Below are 27,427 nucleotides of genomic sequence, written 5' to 3' on the forward strand. Positions count from 1 at the left end.
TAAAAGAGTTTTATTAAAGACATTGGTTTGGACCAATAAGATTAGAGTAAGGGCGGGGCATTGACGTTGGTTGTCCGGTGTAGTGGAGAGATTTGAGGAGCCGACACCGGGAGTCGGACATCAGCAGGAGAGTCAACAGTGTGGAATCAGCTGTAAGTTAACTGTCTACTTTCATGAATGCAGACGAACTTGTCTCCTAAACTGTTATTATTTTATTTGACTTTGTAGTTGTATTCGGTTATGCTGAGATATTTTTGCTTGTTTTTGTTGGTTTTTAAGATTGAAGCGAGATTTCTCACATTTCAGTTAGCAGCTTGCTAACGTTATCGAACCTTTTCTGAAGTATTCAGTTTTTATTTAAGTGTTTTTGTTTACTGTAGATAAGAATGGACGCTTAATTAACAGTTCATCTGTGTTTTTCGACTCCTTCAGACCGTCTTAACCCAGTTTGACCTGTTTGTCAACAGTCAGTAATTTTGTTTTTTTGAAGAAAACCCCAAAGATTTATGAGGGAACGTTGTAGCGCGAGGAGTAAGTGAGCTCGAGCCCGGGCTCGTGCTACAAATATAGCTGTACATTTAGCAGAAAGACTTGTTTATTCATTAATTCGTGCTGTTAACCACTTAAACACGTCTTTCCTCCTCTTTCACTCCCCGTGAATAGCAAGCAAGATGTGAGATGTAGTAACGATGACGTTGTGCGATCAGCGCGTGCCCTTCTGAGCTCTATTATGTGTCTTTCGTGTCCACCGGGTTCAGCCCAACATCATCAACAATAACGTGGCAGTGTGAGATTGTCCTAGTGTGTGTGTGTATATGTGTGTATATATCTCTGTGTGTTTGTGTGTGTGTGTGTGTGTGTGTGTGTGTGACTTCTCAGAATCAGAAAGAGCTTTATTGCCAGGTATTCACATACAAGGATTTTGTTTTAGTGACAGAAGCTCCACAGTGTAACAGGATGACCTTGACAAGACACAAACACATATAATATGGACAGTTTGTATGTACAGTGGAAAAATGTGCAATTGAAATATAAATAAGTATGTGTTTTAAGTAAATAATGTGTAAGAATAGTGGTGTGTGTTCCGTGTATGTCAAGTGTTCATCAGATGGATTGCCCGAGGGATGAAACTGTTCCTATGTCTGGTCATTCTGGTGCTCAGGGCTCTGTAGCGTCTACCAGATGGCAACAGTTCAAAGAGGGAGTGTGCTGGATGTGAGGGCTTCAGAGTGATTGTCTTTGCCCTTTTGCTCACTCTGGAGAAGTACAGATCTTGGAGAGTGGGGAGTGTTGTGCCAATGATTCGCTCAGCAGTCCGATTCTCTTTCGCTTGCATAAGTTAATACCTTTTGTATATATTTTTATACTGGAAGCATTTTCTGGTCATGGATGTGTGATGCTTATAGTTTTTAACCGGAAGCAGTTTCTGAAGTTACAGTAATAAAATAACACAAATTATTTGCAGTGTTTTGGAAAAAATTATAAATGGCCACGAGGTTTGGACAAATTATTAGGACACAGAGCTGTTAAGAGTACAAAACCTCTGCACATAAAGACAGATAAGCTGGTGGTTATTGTATAAATATAATACACGTGTGTGTATATATATACATAGAAATATATAGAAAAATTGTTCAAATCTAAAAATCTGCAGAATTGGGAATATTTCCTTATTTATTTTGGCTAATCTGATCCCATTTAATAGATTGCCCCGTGTATGTGTGTCGGTGTGTGTATGGTGCCAAGTCTTCTCCACACACCATACATGGATCTGTGTCTTCTTGTCATCCAGGGTGTGTTCACGGCAGGCTTGGGACAGGTTAATGTAGATGAATGAAGCAGTCAGAGCCAAAACCTTCCTACACTTATTTGGTCATGTCCGCATTATGCAAATGGTTTAAAATGAAGTATGCGTGTGTTAACACCTCAGACGTAGTCTAGTTGTTACCAGATATACAAATGTTGTTATGTTGACATGGTACATTTTATTCCAGTTTCCTGTTTTGTTTTGTTTTGCAAAGCGTCTAGTTGTTCTTGTACTTGCACTGCGTAATTTGTCTTAGTGCCTCTCGCTGTGATGAGTGTTATGTGAAGTGTTTAGAAAAGAAAGCACATTTATTGTTATTCCATTATTTTACATACTATCTTCTGCTTTTAACAGTTTTCTTGTGTTTTTCTTTATCAGTTGTAGGCACATTTTGTACTCTGTAAGCCTCTGGAGGGTTTTTAGTTACTATATTAAGAGCAAGTGTGCATTGTGTCTGCATCACATCTTGTTATACTATTTTTGTGTAGAATATTTATCTGATTTTCTGTCTAAGATGCCTTGCATTCAGCAATTTTTGAGACGGACATACTGAAATTCATGGTAAGTCTGGTCAAGAATAAAAGGAATAAAACCCCTTGTTAACTAGGTTTTACCAAACTTGCCGTGCCACTCCATGCCAAGAGGGGGAAAAAACGAAGAAGAAAATCAAATTACTTAGCCTGGTGTCTTTCTGCATGTTGATGTTAAAGTTGCTGTTAAATAAAGCATGTAACAGTTTTAAGTGGAAAAGGTTTTGTATGGAGTCTAGCAAAAGTGGAGTGATGTATTCTGAGAGAAAAGGTCTTGAATTTAGTACAAGGTTAACCAACCACAACTTCAGTAATTCAGACTTTATTATTTATTTAAATAGCCAAACTTCTTGTTGGACAACACGCTAGCCCATTATCATAACAAACCTGAGAATGTTTACGTTAATAGATAAAAATATAGGAATAAGGAGAGAAAGATGCTGGCTGTTCCATATGGGGTCTTCTTAGTTTCTGGTCATTTGTCACACAATGAAGGTTCACATCTTACTAAATCAGGAAAACAAACTTGTTTCAACTCCATTATTTCCAGAGCTGATTAGGCAAGTTGAGCATAGTGGTCTGGTATTTGCTCACAAATAATAAGACGTAGGAGGTTTTAGTTCTCTTGCTTCTTTTTTCCATTAATGGGAAGAGAATAAATGTAGGCAAAATATTTCATGTTTTAAGCATAACTATACATATATATATTTTTTTTTTCACGTAATATGATGGACATGGTCTGGTCTTTCTCACGTTCATGTAATAACCTTTTTTTAATGTAACATTACATTCTGTATATAATTCATTGATGTTTAATAATTCAGGGTAACCTGCTGACGTTCCTCCACTTCCAGGACTTGCTTCAGGCATTTAGGCTTTTTTAATAGTTATCTGATTATCTCACAATGACATAGTAAAAAATAGATCATATTGAAATCAGTATTAAGTAAATTAAGGAACTATAACAGGCATTTGAAAATGTCTATTTGCCAGTATTTTGCTTACAAAGCAAATAAAAGAGGAGAGAAGAACTAAAGGAGAAGTATTTCCTCGTCACCTGTAAAACATTGTAACTGGGTCATGTGTCAGTCACGGGAGATATCCGGTTTGCCCTTTCGCTCAGGTTTACAACTTGAAACAGTATACCTTAATTTTTAGAGTTACAGTGTCCACTTGTGTATATACAGTCACAGGGACAACTTAGCTGCTCAACCTCAGTTGTGTGAGTTCATTATTCAGCATCATGTGAATGTGTGTGTATTAGTGTATAAATGTAAAGGCTTTCCATAGTGTAGAGCTGCACCATGACATTCTGTCTTTATCAACGACGTCAGCGGGAAATAACAGTAGCGTCAGTTTCAAAGTAAAACAACATGGAGCTAAAAGCAGCTGAAAACATCCTAAATAATGTGATTGCCAGATGTTGAGCTGAAGTAAAGCTTTGATTTAAAGCTTGTCTAAGTGTAATTTACAGCCTCTAATGCGTTGGAATATTTAACCTTTATTTTAAATATACGCCATGAACTATGTATTGCAATGTTATTTCACAGGGAGTTACTGAAGTCACTTCTGGAATTCGTTGCCTGCTATTCGTAAAGACCTCTTTCCCTTCTGCTGAAATATGAATGCACTCCCACCGGGGGAACCGGCCCCGAACAGAAACAGAAACGGGCCTGTGTGTAAGCTTGTGTAGCTGCTCAATGTTTTAGACATGGTCCCTGAGACTAGACTCAGATTCTTTGGCTTGTTAGGAATGTCTGTTTCTGGCTTTTCTGGAGACCAGTGCCGGGTGGTGAAAGCATGTTTTTTAAAGCATATATATAGCAGAAAGTGCTTAAAGAGTGGATACACAGAGTGATCGTTCAGTTCAACTGTTGTGTTAGAAGAATGAAATGAGGGCAGCATTAAACTTTAGAGTTAACTGCTAACTCAGAAGTTCCTTTGTGTTGTTTTTTCATTTTCTGATTGTTCATTTTGGATAACGTCCTTGAAGTGTAACTGAACCGTGGCAGCACACTTGATGCAAGTTGTTTCATAGACGTTGTTTGAGCCGTCGTCTTGTTCTATGTGGTCAGGACGCTGTTTTGAAAAAACTGACTTTGCAAATAGCATCAGAAGAAATATAGACAAGGTTAGTGGCTATGCAGATCTGCAAACGTGTTGTTCATTGTAGTATTTCATGCTAAATTAAGCTCTAGGTATTTTTCTACATTGAAGAATGAGTTAATGCTGATGTAGAATTATTGAGGTTACACAAAATAGGGCTAAAGGATTAAAACAAAACTTAAGTAAGGGCTAAACCCATATACACTGCATTTCATTGCATTAAATTTTTTTTGTTTTAAGGGTTTTTAACGTGTTGTTCATTGTAGTATTTCATGCTAAATTAAGCTCTAGGTATTTTTCTGCATTGAAGAATGAGTTAATGCTGATGTAGAATTATTGAGGTTACACAAAATAGCTAGTTGTGATTTGAAGCTAGTGTTATGAATAGGTTAATTCTTATATTTAAAGGAAAGCAGTACTCTGAAACCCCTCAGATGTTTATGCTGAAATGATGTGCTTAGCAGTCCTGGTGCTGATTTTGTTATTTGATAATGTCTTCAATATTCTTTTTTGATGAAACGTTATGGATAACTGTAAGCAGCAAACATGAAATGTCCAAACGCAAAACTGTTATGCGAGTTACAGCAGAGACTCTAGAGGTTAGTTAGTGATCCACAGGATGATTAGCATGATTATGTTGTATTAGTATGAAAAATTAAGCATGGGGAGCAGATCTCTGTTTGAGTGTACAGTAATTAAGAGGCAGTGAGACAGCTGGACAGGCTAAAGGATTAAAACAAAACTTAAGTAAGGGCTAAACCCATATACACTGCATTTCATTGCATTAAATTTTTTTTGGTTTAAGGGTTTTTAAAGTATTATTTGTTCATTTACGTGGTGTTATTTTATTACTGTGGGTGCATTTGTTGTTGTTTTTTCTGAGTTTTTTTTTGCCTTTGTAATTTATGGTTAAATATTTAAATCTTATTTTTCCACTGCTGGTACTCAGCTCAGAAATGGGGAAATTGCTAAGTGTGTCAGTCTCTCCGGACAAAACAGCGCCAGTTATTTTCCTCTCATAAAAGCAGTCAGTTTCTAGAGCTATTAGTCACGGAGGCACTTTGAATCAGCAACAGCCATTTACAGCTTGAATAGGAAATGACAAACACCTCTGATATTTAGCAATAAAGCTGGATCGCTACTTTAAAGCATCTTGAGCAACTGGAAGTTAATATTACTACTTATACAGAGTCTGGGATTAATATGTCTCTGCTCAGCTTGTAAAACCTACAGACAATTGGCAAATTAAAAGAAAACAGAAGCAGTTAGTCCACTAAAAGCAGGGGTGTCCAGTCTTTTCCGGAGAGGGCGGGTGTGGGTGCAGTTTTTCTTTTCAACTAAGCACAAGCCACACCTGAGTCTATTGAAAGCCAAGATCAACTGATTAAACAGGTGGAATCAGGTGTGGTTTCTGCGTGATTGGTATGAAAACCTGCAACCACACCAGCCTGGCGGATAAGATTTTACATCCCTGACTTAGAGGGAACCACCAATGCCAATCAGTACAAAGTTCTTCTGCGTGATCACCTTTATCCTCTGATGAAACCTCCAGGATGATTTCTCCCCCATCCACAGTGGACAGAAACCCATATACTGTAGCGTTTACAGTCACCAGATCTTACTCCTGCTCTCACCACCATCATTAAAAATGGTTATCTTTAGGAAGGCTGGTGTTAATCTCTGCAGTCCAGTTCGTGCAGCTCATAGGGAACGAACACCTCACTAAGATGCTTTATGTTAGTTCAACCCTTTGAATTTATTTGTTACCCTTCTCCTAGAATATGTACACATCAAGCATGTAATGCTCTGTAGCTCTGAATTTCACTGTGAACAACAGAGAGCTAATATAACTTTGTCTGTCTATCTGTCTGTCTGTCATGTGTATCTAATTCATCTATCTAAACTAACTTATCAAGACAAAGCTAAGGATTGTTCTGGCCCTGCACCTCATACATTCATTTTCTGTTGTGTCTGCCTGAGGGAGTGTGTTCCTGGGTTGTGAAAGTTAGGTGTGACCACATCGATCCACGCTTACTTTCCACGACTGCCCTAATTGTATTTCACCTTTTTGCTATTTGAATTTCAGTTCAGAGGCATTTTTGTCAGCTTCAGAACATCATTTTATTTATGGGAAGAACATCTTCCATGGGAAGGTTCTCCACACACTAGGTGGTAAAAGGTTGCTGTGGTGATTTAATTCTCAACAAGAGAACTGTTGTCCTGGGGCTCAGTCACCTTTCCAGTTCATCCCAAAGGCGTTCAGCTGGGTTTTGGTTCTGGCTCTGTACAGGACATTCTAGTATTTCCACTCCAGCCAACAATGTCTTCACGGCAAACCATTGTCTTCTTTCCTGAAACAGGTTTGGGTCAATTAGTTCCAGTGAAGGGAAAACTTAATTCTTTTATAGAAAGAGATCCTATGCGGTTGTGTGCTTCAGACTTTGTGGCACCAGTTTGGGGAAGACTCTCTTGTGGGTGTGCTGGCCAGTTGTCCACAAACATTTTGCCATATGGTCTAGTAAGAGTTGCCCATGAGGAATATTCTTTTTGTCTGAATTGCATGATGCCTGTTGTTGTTTGAGCCCAGAGTTAGTGGAGTGTAAAAACGTCTGTTTCAATCTCTGGACCTCTTAAAAACAGTGATCTGGATGCTACTGCCAAGTTGCGTTCTGCCTGTGGCAGTATTAAAAGTATAGGTTCATTAAGAGTAATTAAAATACCAAGTCCTTTTAAATAATTAGTTTGACAGTCAGTTTCCACAGAATGCAGAGGCAGCACTACCTGCCGCTGCACCACAATCCTGTCTTTTGCTTAGCCTTTTAAACCTCTTGCATTTTGCATATATCAATAATCAGGATTTTCCCATATTTCAGAAATGTTCTTTCAAGGTTCTAGAATTATTATTATTTTTTTTAAACAGGATATTGGCCAAAAATCTTTCTCAGTGTGTCAATACACTAATTGGATGATTTGACCAGTGTTAAATTTGCACACTGCTGTCTTGGAAAAATGACACTCGTACAGTCTCATTTCTTTTACCATGAAAGCTTGTATCTCTCCTCTTTGCCGCTTCACAGAAATTCCCTTGTTTGCCCGGTGTGATATCTGATGTCCTTAAACAGTTGTCTGTGTGCATGCTGAGTTTGCTCACACACCTGTCGTTTTGCTCAACAGCACGATCTGGGTCCCTCATATGTTCATCACAACTGTTCCTTAGGCAACATTTGTAAGCAAACTTTGGAGAACAGCAGTTCATCCTGTTGAATCAGATTTGTGTCCGTTCCCTGCTGGAATTTCACTCATCCTGGTGCTCCCATATGTTTCGCAATGAATGTCTCCACATATGCAAATCCTTTTAAGCTCTTCTGTTTCTGAGACACAAGCTAAGACTTGTTAAACAGGTGATCTCCTGTCTCATGCTTGAGCTTGTTATGTCAATTGTACTGTGTTGCTCACAGCCGAATCAAATGAAAATTAATGAACTGCTCTATCAATACCAGGCTCCTTCTTTACAGCCACTCGACTACTTGTTTAATAAGAAAGTGAGAATGTTAGCGTAAACTCATGGCCTTCCACACCTCTTTCGCTGATCTTGCTTTTCCTTTGATGAAATTAAGATGATGTGTTTGTATAATGTGTTTGTTTTTCATCCTGTGTGGCTCATATAAGCTAGAATAACAATATGAGATACACAGGATGAAAAACAAACACATTATACATGATAAAATGGTTTTACTTTGGAATTTTCCAATACAACAGACCGAAAAACGATTTAATCTTGCCCGAACTCCAAAAGAGATAAATATTAGAATTCCAATGTATAAATATATATTGTGAACAAGTTGAAAATGGGCAGGTGTACAGTAGATTTGGGGAAAAAGTCCAGCCAACATGTATACTGTAGAATCAGATTTCTTTTTTCAGCAGACGGGATTGAAACCCAAAGTGAACTTAATGCATAATGCCTCTTTTCCACCGGAAAGAACCGGGTGCTGGTTCAGAGCTAGCGCTAGTGCTGGTTCAAAGTTGGTTCCACTGGTGAACCTTCTAAGAACCGGTTTGCCTTTCCACCGGCTAGAGAGCCATCACAGCACAGAGTGTGACGTCACTGTATACGTGTCACATGTCCCAGCAACGTTAGCGCAGCAGCGGCAAACCCAAACCCAAACACAACAACAATGACGGATGTTGCATTACTGTTGCTCATGGCTTTGCGAACCTACATTGGCATCCAAGCGCGGCGAATAAAACGTGTACGTGCAGCTCCGTGTAATCTGTATAAATGGAGGTTGTTATCGATAAAGTACATAACGTTATTTTATCGTTAACACAGAAAATGTAGCTACCTACTATCATGTGTGCTGATAATGTATCATATTGCGGTAAAGTAAAAATGTATTAAACATTAGTATACTTAAGGTACATTATCAAATGCGCTAACAGTAGCCCCGCCCCCAGCTCCTGATGCAAGCAGTTCTTAAGTCTAGACCAGCAACGTTTTGGTGCTACTTAAGAACCACTTTTCCTGGTTCGGAGCTGGTGCTTTGGCGGTCGAAACAGAAAGAACTGGTTGAAAATTAGGCTCTCGCTCCGAACCAGCACTCGAACTGCCTCGGTGGAAAAGGGGATTCTGTAGACTTGCACTCAGGAACTACTTTTGTACTGTTAAAGACTGTTGAATGTTAAAGAATGTCCTCATCCTTGGACTCTTACTCAGGATGTACACCTACTGAATATCCTTTCTACGCATTTGGTACTGTTTAATGTTATAGTGTACAGTTGTAAAAGAGTAATGATTTATGATCCTACTATCTGGTGTCACCCAGAAATGGATGAGGGGAAAAAAGGAAAAACTTCCTGAGACAACATGAGGTAGAAACTGTAGCACTGTCAGCTCAGGCTTACTCATAAAGGATCTAAATATAAATTGACATCCGGATTTCAGTGAGCTGCTTTGTGACCATGTATATTGTTAAAACTGCTGTACAGATGACGTGTGTGGAACTGTATGCGTGGTGTTAAGGTGTGAGAGCAGTGCGTCGTTTGAGTTAAAGTTTGCAGTTCTTTTATATTCCATATATATTGAAATTTATTCAGTAGCAAGTGGAGTTTCTGCTTCACCCCATTCTCTTCTCCCGCCAATGCCTCAACTTACATCTGGTAGTGAGGCAGCGGTAAAGAAAATGCATATGCTTTTCTCTCACACACTTTAAGACATTTCCCCCATCCTCCCCCTTCCTCTCCAGTGGCAGGGAGGCAGCTCCCATTGCTGGGCAGGAAGTGTTCTGACTTGCTGCCTGAGGTCTTTGTGAGGCAGACAGGAATGCTGGCGCTCCACATTCGCCTCGGAGGGTGTGGAGGGAGCAGTATCTCTGCCTCAGCCTCTGCAGCCATTCGCACCACAGGTCTGTTCCCTCTCTTTCACTCTCTTATTACACGCTTTTGCTCATTCTCCTGCTCAGCCTTTTTAACTCTCTGCATTTGGTTTCATGTTTCAGCATTAGATCTGAGATTGAAAAGCATGCTGCATGTTCTTTATCCTGCTTTACTGAAAGCTAGTTGGCTAACCACATGTGTAGAACGTTGAGCTGTTTTTTTTTGTTTTGTTTTGTTTTCTGAATTTTGCCGTCAGCAGCTTTAAAGGGCTGAATGAGGAAAAGGTTGTGTTGTGCTGCGCCCTCCACATTGTTTTCATTGTTCTCTCCTTGGCTTATTGCTATTAGGACACTTTTGAGCGGAGAGCACACATGGATATTCCGCTTAGTCTGTCAGCTCCGGTCCCATGGGAGGAGTGCGTTTGTGTGTGCTTGTGTGCCTAAAGTGTTTGGTTAATAATGCATAATGTTTCCATAATATACTGACTCCAGGCATCATGGTGTTTTATGTATAAAAAGCCCTAGGATCGTGTTTGTTTGCGGGTAAGAAGTAAAAAAGAAATAAATCATGGGAAGCATTGTTTGTTTTTAACTCACCTGAGATGAAAACAAACTTTATTCAAATGAAATCCCATGGCTCACTGACATATTGTTTGTTGCAGAATGAGCCTGTATTTAAAGATAATTGAGCGAAGAAGGAGGAATGTATCTGCAGCAGCTGTTGGTTGCAGGACAGCAGCAGTGCTTTGGGTGGAGTGTCTGAGATGTTGCTCTGTTACCGGATCAGACAGACATTGAAACTTAAACTGAAGATAAAGCCGGTTTTTTTTTTTCCCCCTGATGATTGCTTTTGAGCTGTGGTACAGGTAATATCCAGTCATCAAAGCTGATCTGGAGTCTGGTGTAATCTAGAAAACCAGAAAGACTAATTTCATATTTGAACAAGGCTGGAACAGTACATAGTATAATTACAACCTTTTTATTGTCTTGTCTCCTTGTTTTAGTTTGATGCTGTGTGTAGGAGGGAGCCAGTTCAGGATGGCTTGTGTTTTTGTTTTTGTAGAATAGCGAAGAGTGACAGAAAGGCATTGTGATGGGTGTGTGCAAGTTCACCTCTGCCTCTCCGCCCGCTGTGGCTTTGAGTCATTGCTGAGAAACCGTGCAGTTTAATGTGTCCAGTGGCTCAGCCTGGCTTCTTCAGATCTGTAACCACAGATGCATCATTTGTTTTCTTGTCTTGCTTTTATGCAGCTTGTTTCTAAGAGTAAATCTGACTATGATGTTGGTGAATGTAAACAGGAATAAAAAAAATACTATGAATAAATGTGAATAGTCATAATTGGAGTATTTTTCTCAGTTTAGTTAGCAGTGTAATGAAATGGTGTAATTTTGATTAAGGGCTAAACCGACTGGCGAAATTAATTCCAAGATCATCGTAAATGATATTATGATATAATTATTATGATACATTATTTCCCAGATGAATTTTCTGACTTAGCATCGAAGTCGTAATTGTATTAAATTCTTAGCATTTTAAAAAAATGTTTATAATTACAATTTGATCAGAAGCAGCTGATTTGATGAAGATTTAAAAAAAACATTTGTTTTATTTTATATTTAAACAATTGAACATTACTACTATATTTCTGTATATTGAAATAGCAGGAATTGTATCATGTCTCAAAGAAATATCAAAAAAGCATTATACAATTATAAAATAATAATAATAATAACAAAAGAAGAAGAAACCTTGAGTAATATAATAGCACAATAATAATAATAATAATAATAATATAACAACTTCTCTATTGCTGGGTGATATTTTTTCAAATGTTGTTTGATCCTGAAGTAAAAACCAACTCCAAGCAAATCTAAAGTGCTGCAGGTTTTGCAGGGCAGATCTGCGGTGATGGCATAATCAGACCCTGCAGCCTGTAGGCTTGAATATTTGTATTTCCTGAACTTATCACATAGTCATTGTTGACCTTTTTGTTTTCTTTACAAACTCTGGATTTGGTCTTCAATTGGAATCTAAATATAGGCTCCATGTACATGACTCAGTTTGCATCCAAACCGCTGCCTACAGCGAACATAATGAACATCAGGATGAAATGATTCGTAATCAGTAGCATTAACTTACACTTTTCCCCAACTTCAGGCAAAGCAGTGATCTTTATTTGCATACTTAACCATCATTTGCACCTCGTGCAAAGTAACTGTACTGTATTGTGTATGTGTGGATGTTGGTGTATCAACTTTGCTCCTCAGCATGAGAGTGGTTCGTTACATGTTCATTCGGAATTCAAAGCAAAGCAATAAATTGACCTTGAAAGTGAATTGTGTCTTTATTGTGTGACCAACATGTTTCTCTCTCTCTCTGTTGCTTTCTCAGCAGAAAAAAGGCACATTGTTGGAGAGAGGAACGTACAGGTCGTTCTCCAGGGAGATGGCAGCGAAGATATCCAAAGACGAGCTGGAGGAGCTGCGTGAAGCCTTCGGGAAAGTTGGTGAGTGGGCTTCCTGTTCTGCCGGTTTGGCCAGTAAACCTGCACACTAAACACAAGCTGAGAATCTCATGGAGTGAGCAGCTTCCTTTTCATAAAGATGGAAAACAGTTGTGGACCTTTGCTATTGGAACCTTGCACAGAAAAAATAAACGTTTGCTTTATTATTATTATTTTGGAATTTATGTTATGTTGGTTACGTCTCGTCTCAAGGCTGGAGCCATTTGACATTTCACTTCCAAGGCTTGTTCAGCTAGTAAGACAGTTCCTAATCGAATATCTCTGTTAACAGCGTATTTCACTTGTACCCAGAATGATGAAAGGTTTCAGTTGAAGGCATGTACAGAGCAAGCTTACATGGCATTAATATTGTTTTTCCTCATGAAGACACGTATCACAGTCTGTACATAGTACAAGTTCATACTGTATGTTGGAAAAGAAATATGGCCATAAATTAATGTCAGCATGTTACAGTAGGGGTATAAAAAGTTAATGTTTCATTATGTTCTTCATGACTAGGCACATATCTCATAAAATATCTGAATATGTATATTGCAGTGTTTATGAAGGCATGCATTTAGCTGTATCTTGCTTGCTGAGTTTGTGACTGATGCTTGTGTGGAATGAATGGCTAAAATGATCACTTTTAATGCATAGGAACATCACTAAATCTTTTTTTAATCAATCAACAATTCAATCTTTTCAAGTAAATTGTAGTGTCTATTAACAGTTAATAGACTTTTGTGTTAAACCCATGTGCTGGCTGGGAAAGAGATTTTCATAGCCATGAGATTTTTTTATTTTTTATTTTTGAGGGTGTTTAAGAGAAATACAGATATGCATCTTTCGGATGGTTTTCAAAATGCCCATTTACATCTGTTGATTCACAGCTTTACTGGTCTCTTTAGATTAGAATGGAGCTGATCCAGTTGTTGTCCACAGACACTGGGGAAAATACCCTAATAACAGCAGTACAGCACCTTCTTTACTCTGAACAACAACAGTAAGGAAATTAGGAAAAAAGGAAATTAGTTAGCATTAATTCTTTTGAATAGAACGTGTTGCATTATTCTCTGTGTAAATACAGAATTAACATTGCGCAACAACCATAAATACTTCCATGTGCCTTTACATCTGGGATTTTGTTTACAGCAGTCGAGACGCACGGAGGGGTGCAACAGTCACCGTAAACTTTGAGGCCCGTGTTTCCGTTCATTTCTTTAAAGGATGTCTGTTGGTTAGTCTGTGACAAAAATAAAGGATAAAAGTGTCTCTTTTTTCTTTTCTAGACATCTCGAGTGCATTATTGCGATGTTAAAAAAAAAAAAAGCAAACATCTGCTCTATACTGGTTTCCAGTGCTGGCCCTGATTTTCCTCTGATTTTCATTTCTGCTGAGCAAATGGCAGGTCCTTGTTGCAAGTAAAGTTAGAACCGTGCTTTTAAATGTTTTTGAAATTATTCATTAAAACATTACCTTATGATTATATTTCTTCCTTAAAATCTGTATAGTATCTAAACACACGGAGTTATTCCTTTTTTAGCTAAGCAAGGTCTCTGTGATGATGTCTTTAAGGTCACTGTTAAGCGTGATTAGCACTAGTGTTTTTGCTCATTTCTTCCATGCCCTGCCTTCAGTTCCGACCTCACTGCTTAGTCTTTATTTCCAAACACATGCACGTAAAGCCTACACTGACTGGAATTGTCGATTTAGCAAACTGTTGCCACTTTGGTGCATTTGTGATTTTTGCTGCTTTTAAAACATGCCGTGGACACAAGCCAAAGTTAGTCTAATTATAAGGTTTTGTGGCAGAGCTCCTGGTGGAGAAGCCTGCTGAGTAAAGACAGATGCTGACCATTGATGTTTAATCTATACATCACAATGCCGCACTTTAGCTCAGGCTAAAAATGGCTGACTGCAGGCTGCTGTGTCATTCCCAAATCAATCGATTAATGCTAGTTTGATTTAATTAGAACTTGTTCTGCTTTTCTCTGAGAGCCATATAGCCTTCAAAAAGTCACTGCTGAGCACTGTGTGCATGTAGAGCACTGGGTAGGATATACTGTACTACCTTATGTAAGATACAAAGTGAACAGGAAACAATTGCTACTTCAGTATACTTTCACTTATAGAATGATTTTGGTATTAATATCTGTTGTCTTTTAAATCAGCTAAAAAATACTTTTGAGAAAAGCAAAATAAACATTCACAGACATTTCACATGAAATCATGTAACAGGTTTTTAAATCATTGTATAAAGGCCCATGTGCCTGTCCTTCCTTACATGCCATCTTGGTATGAAGCCCAGTTCCGCATTACTCACCTGCTGGAGCAAAGCTGTGCCACAGCATCTAGTGAAAAAATCTCCATTTGATGGTCTGTATAAAAACTGACAAAATCTTGGGGTTAAGGCATGAAAAGAGTCGCTTCCTTGGTGAGAGAACGAATAAGTTTATAATATTGTATCATGTAGCACATCATTAGCTAAGTAGCACCTTTTCTGTAGCACTACAGATATCGAGGAGCTGTGCAATTAGATTATTGGAAGGCTTTATATGCTCTTGTATCTACATTAATATTCTGAGAGCAGTGAGTGGCTGTGTGAAGCTCTAAATCATCCCAGGAGACTTGCTTGTGAGTTGTATAGTGGAACAGCTTGCTTGGATCAACTGAAAAGCAAAAACGAAAGAGTTTAGTAATTGCTTTTGGGTGGGTGTTGGTAATTAACTGGCTAATAAACCATGTTATAAACATGGCTGAGTTCCTAATGACCCTGTAGTTCAGGTCAACATTCTAAACTGTGTACTGAAATCATTGTGCATTGATTATCTCTACAGATCTGGACAGTAATGGCTACATTAATGACTATGAGCTCCATGAACTGTTCAAAGAAGCCAATCTTCCCCTTCCTGGTTACAAAGTTCGTGAGATCATCCAGAAGCTGATGACTGAGGGGGACAAAGACAAGGACAACAAGATCAGCTTCAGTGAATTTGTTTCGGTAAGATCTTCAGCAGGGTTTTTTTTTCTGCACCATTTTCCAGCACCATTTATGTTTAAGGTAAAAATTTTGTAATGTGTAATAGCAATTGTCTTTGAGCAGATGTTTATTAACTGAAGTGTCTGGCAGATTTGTTTTAGCAGAGAGGGATGTCCTTGATTAACAGAGTCAGCAAATGCTTGCAAGTCATCCCCCAGAATCCCAAAACAGTTTTTGTGACAGTGAGTTTGTTTGGAATTAAAGGGAATATAGTGGAAAAAAGGATTAACCATAACGTTACTATCCGCTATGATCCTAAACTGCATGCGATTTATTCTTGCATCCTGTGTAGTGTGTCATGGTTATCGAGGAGCATTTTAACAGAAATTTGCTGGCTGTTAGGATGTCAGTGCTTGTGTTTCACCAGGTAGAGATTTCTCTCACTGTGTTCTGGATGCACTTGTTTCTATGCACAGACATTTGTTAATTTTGTAAGACACATTCAGGCATGTTGGGTATTGTTGGGCCTTGTTTATCTTTTACTAAAGTCTTTTTAGACAGATAGATAGACAGACAGAGCAATCCAAGCTAAACATTTATACAATTTGCAAAAGCTTCAATAACCTTGGTTTTCTTTATACTCATGTGTATGTTTAATTAATTGTCTACGGTCACGTCTGACATTTGGTGACATCCACAAAACTTCAAAATGCCAAAGCTCACAGAGCTGCAAACAACAAAAGAGTTGACTGAATGTTGGAAGAATGCCTCCAAAGTCCCCTCCAAATCTGCTGAATCATAGACACACACCAACACCCTTTGTTTTATTAGGGGCCCCTGTCATTTTCCAGGCAGCTAGTCTTAGTTGTCTTCATTTATGAATTTGTTTTGGATGATTTTCTTTCCTGTGAATAATTTAGGTTCTAATAAATTATGTTCCAAGTTTTAAAAGACGCCCTGTCTGACTGCTCAGAGGACTGCTCACTTTTGAGTCATCAGCATCATCCTGGTGCAAAATGTCTAAGCAGTGTGACCATCCATCCTGTAAAATAAGCAGTGCCCTTCTTCTAGGATACTTGATGTGAGAAGACTGATGGAGATTTTCCTCATCAGTGCCCTAGTGTTTGTTTACTCTGCTGGGACAGGCATTAGGGTGGGGAGCGGAGGGGAGATTATATTGCAGTTGCTGTCAGCACAGTTTTACAGTTGTTTTCACTTGGAATTGTGAGGCTCAGGCATGGCAAAAAATTTAATCTGTACTTTTGGATGTGTATGTTTGGATCACAAAGATGTCTCAGTACTCTTGTAGCACAAATAATACCCACACTTGCATTGTTTTTCTTATGCTCTTTTTCTGCAGATCTTCCAGGAGCTTAAAAGTAGTGATATTGCAAAGACCTTCCGCAATGCTATCAACAAAAAAGAGGGCATCCTGGCCATCGGGGGAACATCCGAACTGTCCAGTGCAGGCACACAGCACTCCTATTCAGGTAAAACATTTTCTAAATAAAACTAAGCAGGTGTGACAGGTCTTTTTGTTTACTCCATGTTGTGTGGATGGGATTAATGAGACCGGACGACATGCACCACTCATCAGGCCATTTCTTTTTTCTTTTCTTTTTTTCAAAAATAAAAGGAAAAATGATGAACATATCCTGAATCTGTGGCTTTTCCCCACAACATTAACTTCACCCTCTCCTCAGTTACACTTCCTGTAAACTGAAGGAGAGCAACCTGATCATGAACAGGTCACTTAAAGGAGCCGTCCTCCATTTTTGACAGTTTAAACACCATGACAGATGTATAAAGATAAGATAAATAACACGCATTACCAATCCAGCTTGTTTATACTACACAAATGCTGCAGTATTAGATAACTAACTTTATCTGATGTTTAGATTTGGGTTAATATGTCAGCCGAGGACTAACCACTTTGGCCTTTTTTGTGTGATCCAGAGGAGGAGAGGTTTGCGTTTGTGAACTGGATCAATTCTGCTTTGGAGAAAGACCCAGACTGCAAGCATGTGCTGCCGATGAACCCCAACACAAATGACCTCTTCAAGGCTGTGGGTGATGGCATTGTGCTGTGGTGAGTCCAGTTAGATGATCATTTCAACAGTTATTTTCAAATAAATTTGAAAATAAATTCTACACTGGAGAGTCTCGTTTGACGATTGTTGTTTTATACAGATTCTAGGTCTCCTTTAGTTTTTCGTTTCCTTTTTATGGAGGAAAACTCCTGAAATTGAGTCTGTTCTTCTTACAGTAAAATGATCAACCTGTCTGTCCCTGATACAATTGATGAGAGGACAATAAACAAGAAGAAATTGACACCTTTCACAACACAGGTTTGTGTTGCTGTGTTGTTCCTATGACTGCACCCCTTGTTTAGGGGAACTGCTGTCTGTTTAGCAAGAATGCCAAATAATATGTTCATCCTAGTGCATTGTTATAGAATTGTTTTCTAGTTATAAAGGAAGCTACTGTCTGACCCAGCTTTTCTAACCCAGTCACTTGCTCCCTCCATGTAGGAGAACCTCAACCTGGCACTGAACTCTGCCTCAGCCATCGGCTGCCACGTGGTGAACATTGGCGCTATGGACCTGCGCGAAGGCAAGCCGCATCTGGTACTGGGCCTTTTGTGGCAGATCATCAAGATTGGCCTGTTTGCAGACATCGAGCTCAGTAGGAACGAGGGTGAGCTCTATTTATCCCGGTGACCAGAATCTGACATCATTCCGAGTCAAAACAGGCTGATTCAATTGGCCAGGAATTCAGACAAACAATGTCTCTATGTAGGAGTCAGTTATGAAGTACAGAGAAGAATTTTATCAATGCTGCAGGACGAATAATCATCAGGAAAAATTGATTTCAGACAAAGCTTGCTCTATCTGATTTGCACATAGACACTAATGCATGGTGTGTGGGGCTGGAGTCAAACCTGCTCTCTCCTCAGGGTGGGACTAGGTACTCGGTGGAGAAACAAATGTTGTTGAAGGGCATGTGATAGTGCACTTGTGTAATTCTTTATAGACAGTGTGAATTTGTTCAAACTGACACAGCATTGTGTAACTATGTATGGTTACATGCATTCAAATGAAGATGAGGCATGCAAATAAATTAAGTGCAAACAGTGGATGTGTGCAGAAAGATTAGTACAAGTAAATAAAAGTGATAGTGATGTCAAGTATAAAAATAGCAGATAAAATATAGCACAAACGTTCTGGGATGCTGTAGAAAGCTGTTTGTTTTTAACCCATTTTATGTTTATACATACACAGCCCCTTCAGCCTGCTGGTTGTGTTTAAGTTATGTGTTTACATCATTGTGCTGACTCATGTGCAAATGTATGCTTTCCCAGCGCTGGCAGCATTGCTCCGAGAAGGTGAGACTCTGGAGGATCTGATGAAACTTTCCCCAGAGGAGTTGCTCCTGCGATGGGCAAACTTCCATCTGCACAATGCTGGCTGGCAGAAAATCTCCAACTTCAGTTCTGATATTAAGGTAAACCAGCCGGTCGTTTATGCACATGTAAAAAATAATAATAATAATAATGATGATTGTCCAGAACTACACACGAATAGTATTTTTATAATCCATCAAAGTATTTAATAGATTTTCTCAGATTGGGTTATCTGCTACCTGGATCAGTTCTGATTTGTATTCACTTTCTCTCTATAAGCTGCATTTTTATTTATTTATTATTATGATTTTTTATGTTTTTATTTTTTATTTTTGGTTAGAGATCACAGTTCTCAGTTGTGACTGACTGGGGGGGGGGAATAGTTCATATGTTATACAGTATAATGGTGGTTCGTCTGCATTTTAAAATTACTGATTAACTAATGAGCATTGGTGTTGTCAAAATACTTTTGATACAAAAAACTCCTATTACTATAAAACTAAAACAATAACATTTACTCGTCTGTACAATAAAAAGGAATCCAGCAAAAACAAATGACTCATTAAATCATTAATTTCTGTTCTTCCAATAGCAACTACAAAAAATAATTGTCAATGTAAAATAAGAATCGGAAAATCCGTGTTGTTAGACAGGCTTTACCTAACGTACTTAGCTCCACAGTCACCAGTCACAGCAAATAAGAATATATAGCACAGCTTTGTGTTTGTGCAAATGCTGCAAAGTTGACGTTTTTTGTTTATTTTGAATTAAATTGCATTAAGAAATTAAATTAGGTGTGAAGTTAGATATTTTGTGCATTGATACTCCGTCTTTCTCTATAGCTGTTTATGTGGGTTTATGATGGTTCCTCTTATCTCTGATGTTTTTTAAATCCTTTTCAAAAGTAATTAAATCATTTACAGCAGAGATGTGCAGCTCTGAGCATGTGAAAGCAATAAATTTAATAGCCGACAGTATTGTCTTTCACTTTCATGAGCAGGGTTGATTAGTTCCATCAAATGTCCACATATTGCAGATAAAATACTGCGAATCAGAAATGCACACCAATGACTCAGAAAATGAAAATGAAAAAAATAACCTCTAGTCCAAAATGTTTAGGCACAGGAAACGTCAGTCTGTTTATGAGCTGTAGTTGGGGTCCGTAAGCTTTCACTGCTGGTCTTTAAAGTTCATCAGTACATTTATAAACCGTGTGCAGCTTTTCATTTCGCAGTGAGATCCAAGTCCTTAAAGCTGCCAAGTATTTTTATATATATATATATATATATATATATATATATATATATATATATATATATATATATATATATATAAAATGTGTGTGTATATGTATGTATGTATGTATGTATGTATGTGTATATATATATACACATACATACATACACACACACACACACACTCTACCTGCTGTTTTCGTGTTCGAATAATGTATTCCTCGTCGGTTACACACCTAATCTGTATTTGATTTTCTTATGGGAAACGTAGGGTGCAGTCTGATTTTAATACTTGATGAACAGATGCATTGCTCACCTCCATGTGTTGTGATTTAGCAGTGTGAGTTACAGACTAATCTCAGGATTAGCCTTTTATGGGGTCAGTAAGGACAAGCAGCTTGATGTCTATCACTCTTACACTGCTTCTTTATCTTTATATACCACTTCTGTACTCTCCCCTTTCTCCTTTATTATTCTTTTTATTCCTTCCTTCTCAATACATCTGCCACCCGAGGTAAAACGTTTGTTACTCCCTCCTGTGTTGGTTTCAGGTATGACATCAGACAGTGGAGAATGTTTTCCTTTTAGAAAATGAAATGTTATGTTCGAGGAAAAATGACCAAGCTCACAGATAATAGTTTGATGCGTCACGACTCTTCATGATTGTATATGCAAATGTATTAACATAAAAGTAGGATGTATACCACACCATAACCGGAAGTAGATCTTTTCTTATCTTTATTTCCTCTTGATCTTCTTGACTACTGAATACAGGATCAGTGGTGTTGTGTCTGGAATTCTTTCTTATCCTTTATCTGTCTTTTCCTGTGCTTCAGCTCTCAGACTTCTCAAACGCTGTGAAGGTACTTTTTTCCAAATGCACAGCCAACTGTTATTCACTTTGGCATGAACTATTTTTACTTTTGGTGCATTACGTTTTAGAATCCCTGATTTCTGTATTTTAGCTTTCTTAGGACATTCCAGCATGCTCCTGCTTTTCTCATTTTTTGTTTATTCAACAGAGTTTCTTAGTTCTTAAACATTTCAAGTTGCCTGTGTCTGAAAAGTAAAAACGTTTTTTTTTTTTTTTTTACCTTTTAGGACTCCAGGGCTTATTTCCACCTCCTGAACCAAATTGCACCCAAAGGCACTAAAGAGGGTGAGGAACGCATTGACATCAGCATGGCAGGTTTCAATGTAAGTCACTTTTTACAATACGCCTTGAATATGCTTCTGTTTCATCTACTTGCATAAGCAGTTTGGGACAGAAACAGATGTAAAATTGTTTGCCTCTGAATTCTTTTATGCCTTGTAGGGGTTGTAATGGATTTTCCACAAATACCTTGGCTTATCTCTTTGTTTTTGCCTGATGTTCCAGTGTTTTGCAGATGTGAATCCAAATACCTTAGGGCTTTAAAAACTATCTATTTCTCAGGGCACCATGTCCTTATTATTATCTGTATATTTTTATCATATCACCATTTATCATGCTGTTTTTATTTAATAAAGTTTTTTATGTAATCTCCCAAAGCACTGGCTTTTGTCATGAGATCCTGTAAAAGCCCTGGTAGACACTCAGGCCATCTGAGAGGAGCACAGCTTAAACTCATGTTAAGCCTTAGCTCAGCAGTAAGCACTGTGGGGTTGTGAGCAGTGTAGTTTAAATCAGGAGAGGTTTTGAATGGATGCTTAAGTCTGTGCTGTACAGATTGGAAATGTACAGATTCTAATCACACGAGTTTGCATCGCTGAAATGACTGTGCTTGATCAGCTTCCTTATTATCTTCCTCATGGTTCGCCGCTCCTGCAACTATTTTTGATGCCTGGAAAATACTTTTGAAGCAAGTTAATGCTCCTGATGCGGGGAAAAGGAATCCGAACATGCTCCGTTTGGTTAACTGTGGTTTTCATGCAATGCGATGTAGTGGAGGAACCACTGAATTAAAAACATGAACATAGTACTGTGCCAGTTCGCCTCATGTCCTGGACTTCTCCACATTTCCATGAAAATATTTTCCATCTATATTGTTTGAGTATTTCAGGGAAACTGACTCAACGCTATGTATTTTATAGCATGTCTGTCTGCAGTAAAAGGCTGACACAATCAGCACATCTGTTAATGCTGCAGTGGTTAAATTCGCCGTCTCAGGAGAAGCTCTCTTGTGTTTGTTTTGTGCTTGTGACCTCAAACCTGCTTAAGTAGTGTTACATAGCTGGCCAGATATTTCAAGCATGCTCACTCTATCACTTTTACTGAACGGCAGGAAATTCCATAGTAATTTGTTACATTCAATTGACGGATGAATGTAGAAGAATGTATCCACCATTTCTGTTGCGCCATCTTTGCTTGTTTTAAACAGTGTTTTTGTCCATTGCTGTTACTTGTGCTTCCGTTGTACTCGAAGGGACTTTCAAGGTCAGGCACAGATCTGAAAAACAAAACAAAAAAAACAAATTTACAGATTTACATTGAATCTTTTCAGAGTTCAGTTTATCATCTTTAAAATTAGCAAGACAACTGAACATGTTAACAATTTTGCCTTTTTGTGTTCGTTACCTCATCCAAATACATGCATACATTGCGACAGCTTTGTGTCCATACAGCACTTTTATACAGCTTCTCACTATCAGGGAAACCACAGATTACAGGACATACAAGACTAATGCCACATAAATCATCACCAGCATAAATGTTCTCTGGATAACTGAAATTTTAAAAAGATGCAAATATTTACATCTCAGAACTAATCATTCCCAAATGCTGTGTCTCTTGTACATTGGGTAATTCAGAGGTTCACAATATTGTGTGAATGTACTTAACCCCCTTGTGGTGCCAAAAGAAGCCAGTGTGGAAATGGCAGCGGCTGGACAGCACTAGGGACTAAAATAAGCCTTTTCACACCAAATGTAAGGCGCCGTTGTTCTCAGGCTCTTACAGGGTCAAACTGTAATCAACATGACCCAGAGACAAGGCCATATCCTCACACCAGCTTTTTGTTTTTGTGTGTGTCTACTGTGAATACTCCCTTTACAATTCCTGTGCTTCCAGTTCATTCTGCACCCAATGTTATATAAAGCTGATTACATCATGCTCGGTTGCTTTTCCTTGATAAACACCTAATCTGCTCTCTCTCTCTCTCTCTCTCTCTCTCTGTGTGTGTGTGTGTGCATGTGTGTGCATGTGTGTGCATGTGTGTGCATGTGTGTGCATGTGTGTGCATGTGTGTGTATGTGTGTGTATGTGTATATATATATATATATATATATAGTAGTTCTTGTTATTGTCAGAGCATATAAGAGAGATAAATGCTATCAACAATAATGTCACAAACAGCCTTGAACAGAATAATATTTAGTCGAGGCTTTGGCAATTGTACATAACTAAATTACAAGAGAAATGTTTAGTAATTAATTACAAGAATAGATTAAATGAATTCAATCATTTTGTCATTTTTCTGTTTCAGGAGAAAGACGACTTGAAAAGAGCAGAGGCTATGCTGCAGCAGGCTGAGAGACTTGGCTGTAGACAGTTTGTCACACCCACCGACGTGGTGTCTGGAAACCCCAAACTGAACCTGGCTTTCGTGGCCAACCTCTTTAACAAGTATCCAGCACTGACCAAACCTGAGAACCAGGACATCGACTGGGGCTTGCTGGAAGGTGAGAAAAGAGGCACAAAAGGACCCACTCTCTTACTTTCCCCCAACCTGCTATTGCAGTTTCATGGCTATTTTCCAAACCAAACACCATCTAGTACTTTTATTTGGCAGTTTACTCACCCATTATGGAATAGAGCTCTAAAAATAGGCATTTCTTCATCCTCTTGAAATATAATTAAGTGTAGTTATAGAGGGTGTGCTGCAGGAATCAGAGACTTTTACTTTGCACGGGAACATGTCTAAATACTAAGATCATTTCCTGAGGTGTGCTATTATGCTGAGGGGGGTCTTGGGGCCATCTAGTGGTTAAACAGCAGAATATCTTCTTCTTCTATACGATACTAGGTAGAATTGGCATCTATTAAATTAGGTTATTGAGTAAGGACCAAAATACAATCCAGCATAGTTTAGTAATACAATCCAGCATAGTTTAGTGATTTCGTGATCACAGTTTAGTGATTTCTCTGCTCCACCATGTCTGCTTAAACCAAATTTTTACTGCAGAGTTGAATTAGCTGTGTCTGGCACATAGACAGTACTGGAACAGTGCAAAATCATCAGGCTCTCAGAAGTAATGCTTGCAAGGTGGAGCTGAAACTTTACAGAAAGCAGTAACTAAGCTGTGTGTGGGGGATGGGGGTTTTCCTGTCTCTACAGGTGAAACCAGAGAGGAGAGAACTTTCCGAAACTGGATGAACTCACTGGGCGTGAACCCTCATGTCAACCACCTATACGGGTAAAACCACCTTCCCTGATGTGAAAAACTATCCCAGTCATTTCTCTGGGTTGGAGCTTTATTAATGATTTAATTCACTTGTCTTTAATGATGTCTTGATTTTTTTTCCCCACAGCGATCTCCAAGATGCTCTGGTCATCCTGCAGCTCTATGAGAGGATCAAGGTTCATGTTGACTGGAACAATAAAGTCAACAGGCCCCCTTACCCAAAGCTTGGGTCCAACATGAAGAAGGTACCTATTTATTTTTCCTGAAGTTGCACACTAGGCTTGTTACAGAGTCACTGGTTCATGGTTTGTTAAGCAGTTCTCTCTCTCTCTCTCTTTCTCTCTCTCTCAATCTCTCTCTCTCTCTCTCTAATGGCCCATAAACATTAACAAAAAAAATACATTTCCTTCTGGGTGTTTATGTCGTTCCCAATAAATAACATGTTGCATGAAGCAGTTAATTTATTGAAAAAGGACATCCTGTACTTATTACCCATTTATATTTACTTTTAAAGTTATGGAATATCATGTTGTGAAACAATTTAGTTCCCGTTATTGCTGTATATTTGTTTTTTAATAGTCTTAATTATGTAGAAACAAGCAGAACTAGAGGATAAATATAGTGATTTGAGTGTTACATGTTTGTGTATGACTACAGCTGGAGAACTGCAACTATGCTGTGGATCTGGGGAAAACTGCAGCAAAATTTTCCCTTGTGGGCATTGGAGGCCAAGATCTAAATGATGGGAATCCCACCTTGACCCTGGCTCTGGTCTGGCAGTTAATGAGGAGGTAGAGTTTTGATTAGTGCACTTTGTTTCCTAGCAATTTTTATTCTGAAATAAATGACCTGTAGCCTTGTTATACATTTAAAGGATCCTTTGAAATCTGTACAAACTGTTAGAGGCTATATAAACATCACATTTAACATCCTTTCCTTTACAACCTTTATACATTCTACTTCGAGTCACTTTGAATTTGGTCACTTGGTCATTTTACAATGTCCTTGATTCTAGGTATACCCTGAACGTCCTCGAGGACCTGGGAGAAGGTGAGAAGGTGAATGATGACATCATTGTCAACTGGGTTAATAAAACTTTGGCAGCGGCAGGAAAGAAGTCAAAAATCTCCAACTTTAAGGTACGTGTTGAACCACCTCTAGTTTCTTCTTTTGGATAATATTTCAGATTGTACCTACTCTAGACTAATCTTGTCATGCATGCTAAGCAACACTGTTCTGGGTTTACAGGACAAAGAGATCAGCTCCAGCTTGCCTGTGTTGGACCTTATAGATGCCATCCAGCCAGGCTGCGTCAACTACGAGCTAGTAAAAACTGGTAGTCTGTCGGAGAGCGACAAGCTGGACAACGCCAAGTAAGTCATAAAATGAAATAAATAAATAACATCAGTCATTATATTTCTGTTTAAATCTGTTTCAAATCGAAGTATTGTGTGCACAGTGCATAAAACATTTGTTACTATAAAGGTGTGATGATAAAACAATTATGCACCAAGACCAGAAATAATTATTGGGTGTACAATTCATTGTCTTATCAATCAGTGTAAACCTGAAGAATGTAAGGTTATTGCGTAGGATTAGTTTGTATGTGAGTCAGGAGTCACTGCTGGGTCCTTAAGTAAAACACTTTTGCTCAGATATGGACTCAGAATGTTGCATTTCCATTCGATAAATTGTGTCTGCCAGATAAATGGAAAGACTGTGGTGTCCTACAGAGTCCAATATGTCTGTAAAATGTGTATAATTTACCAAATATGACCGTGGAAGGCCCAAACGAACCCCCTGGAGCAGCTAAATTGAGATGAAACTTGACAATTGAACTATTATATATTTGCTGTTTTATATACATAGAAACATCAGCAGCTGAAATCTACCCTTCACTTTCTCCCTTTGCAGATTTGCTGTATCCATGGCCAGAAAGATTGGCGCACGCGTGTACGCACTACCTGACGACCTGGTGGAGGTTAAACCCAAAATGGTCATGACCGTGTTTGCTTGCCTGATGGGTCGAGGAATGAAGAAGGCATAATAAAATAAAGCAAAATAAAAAACGCAAAGCCGCTGCGGCCAATCAAAGCCGACGTCTGACCCACAAGCCATTTGCTGGATGAAAGGCTTCAGGTTGAATAATTTAGCCAATAACAATCAGGAAACAAGAAACCCATTTAGCAACAGATGTTAGAGAATCATGTTTAAGTTTGGCAGGATTTGTAAACGGCAATAAGGGATTTAGCTAAAGAAGGGTGGGATGGTTGTTTTTTTTGTTTTGTTTTGTTTCTAGACCAAATTTAAGGTTCCATCAGATCTGTGACTGGTACATGCCTTTCTACCTTAACGACGCAAGATGACCAAAACATAACCGCGGTGGAGCCTAAGCCATGTTGGACAGTGCCATGTGTATTTTATTTGCATATTTGATTATGGAGGAATGTATGCAAGTGACTGGTGTCGTTTTAAAATGTTCATCTTGAATCTGACTGCTCTAAACTTTGTGTGTGAACATGGATACAAGGCCTTACTCATGTGCGGTATTGCCTATACGCAGTACATAATCCTGTGGCCTCTTTATAAGACATCAGACGAGATGCTTATTTTCCTAGCGTTTTATACACGAGTAGAGTTTATGGTAAAGCAGTTACATAAACAACCTTTGCAGACAGAAGCTTAACACATTCCATAGTTATGATCTCATTTTACTGTGTCTTATGTACATGTATACGCAAATGTGCTTTTTACATAGAAAAAAGGACGACCCAAACAAAGATAACTAACTATGCATGAGCAATCTTTTTTTTTTAATTTGTTATTTAAAGCAATACAATCCTGGGAATTTGAGGAAAACTTAAACTTAATGAACGCTATTAATATTAAAAAGGAAAAACTGGGAAGCTAAAAAAAAAAAAAAACGAGGTTCAGTATGAAGCTTGTCTTTGTGGGTTTGCTGAAGGGTAATGTGGGGAGATAAAACTGGAAATGCCTGGATTTATTGGAGCATGTTGACTGGATATATGATTAAGACCGAAACATGTAAAAATGTCTTGAAACATGACCATCTGCATACTGAAAATAAACCAGTTCATACCATA

The 27,427-nt window shown here is 38.5% G+C and overlaps 1 protein-coding gene across 4 annotated transcripts; it reads left to right on the plus strand.

The window, feature by feature from the left end:
- On the plus strand, nucleotides 1–27,427 carry pls3 (plastin 3 (T isoform)). Of its 4 annotated transcripts, none has more exons than XM_027154636.2 (16): nucleotides 1–152; nucleotides 12,211–12,325; nucleotides 15,160–15,323; nucleotides 16,663–16,792; nucleotides 17,259–17,391; nucleotides 17,569–17,650; nucleotides 17,834–17,999; nucleotides 18,664–18,806; nucleotides 21,042–21,137; nucleotides 23,405–23,600; nucleotides 24,257–24,335; nucleotides 24,451–24,568; nucleotides 24,981–25,114; nucleotides 25,339–25,462; nucleotides 25,572–25,696; nucleotides 26,238–27,427. In XM_027154636.2, exons 2-16 carry the CDS (start codon nucleotides 12,265–12,267, stop codon nucleotides 26,368–26,370), a joined length of 1,884 nt encoding a protein of 627 aa, XP_027010437.1. In that variant the 5' UTR covers nucleotides 1–152; nucleotides 12,211–12,264; the 3' UTR covers nucleotides 26,371–27,427. The 4 variants fall into 4 exon arrangements, with proteins under 4 accessions (XP_027010437.1, XP_027010440.1, XP_047658381.1 ...); XM_027154639.2 differs by having other exon boundaries at nucleotides 131–152; nucleotides 12,214–12,325; XM_047802425.1 differs by lacking the exon at nucleotides 1–152 and adding an exon at nucleotides 9,693–9,848.

Source organism: Tachysurus fulvidraco, chromosome 17 (genome assembly GCF_022655615.1).
Source record: "Tachysurus fulvidraco isolate hzauxx_2018 chromosome 17, HZAU_PFXX_2.0, whole genome shotgun sequence".
Lineage (NCBI taxonomy): Eukaryota > Metazoa > Chordata > Actinopteri > Siluriformes > Bagridae > Tachysurus > Tachysurus fulvidraco.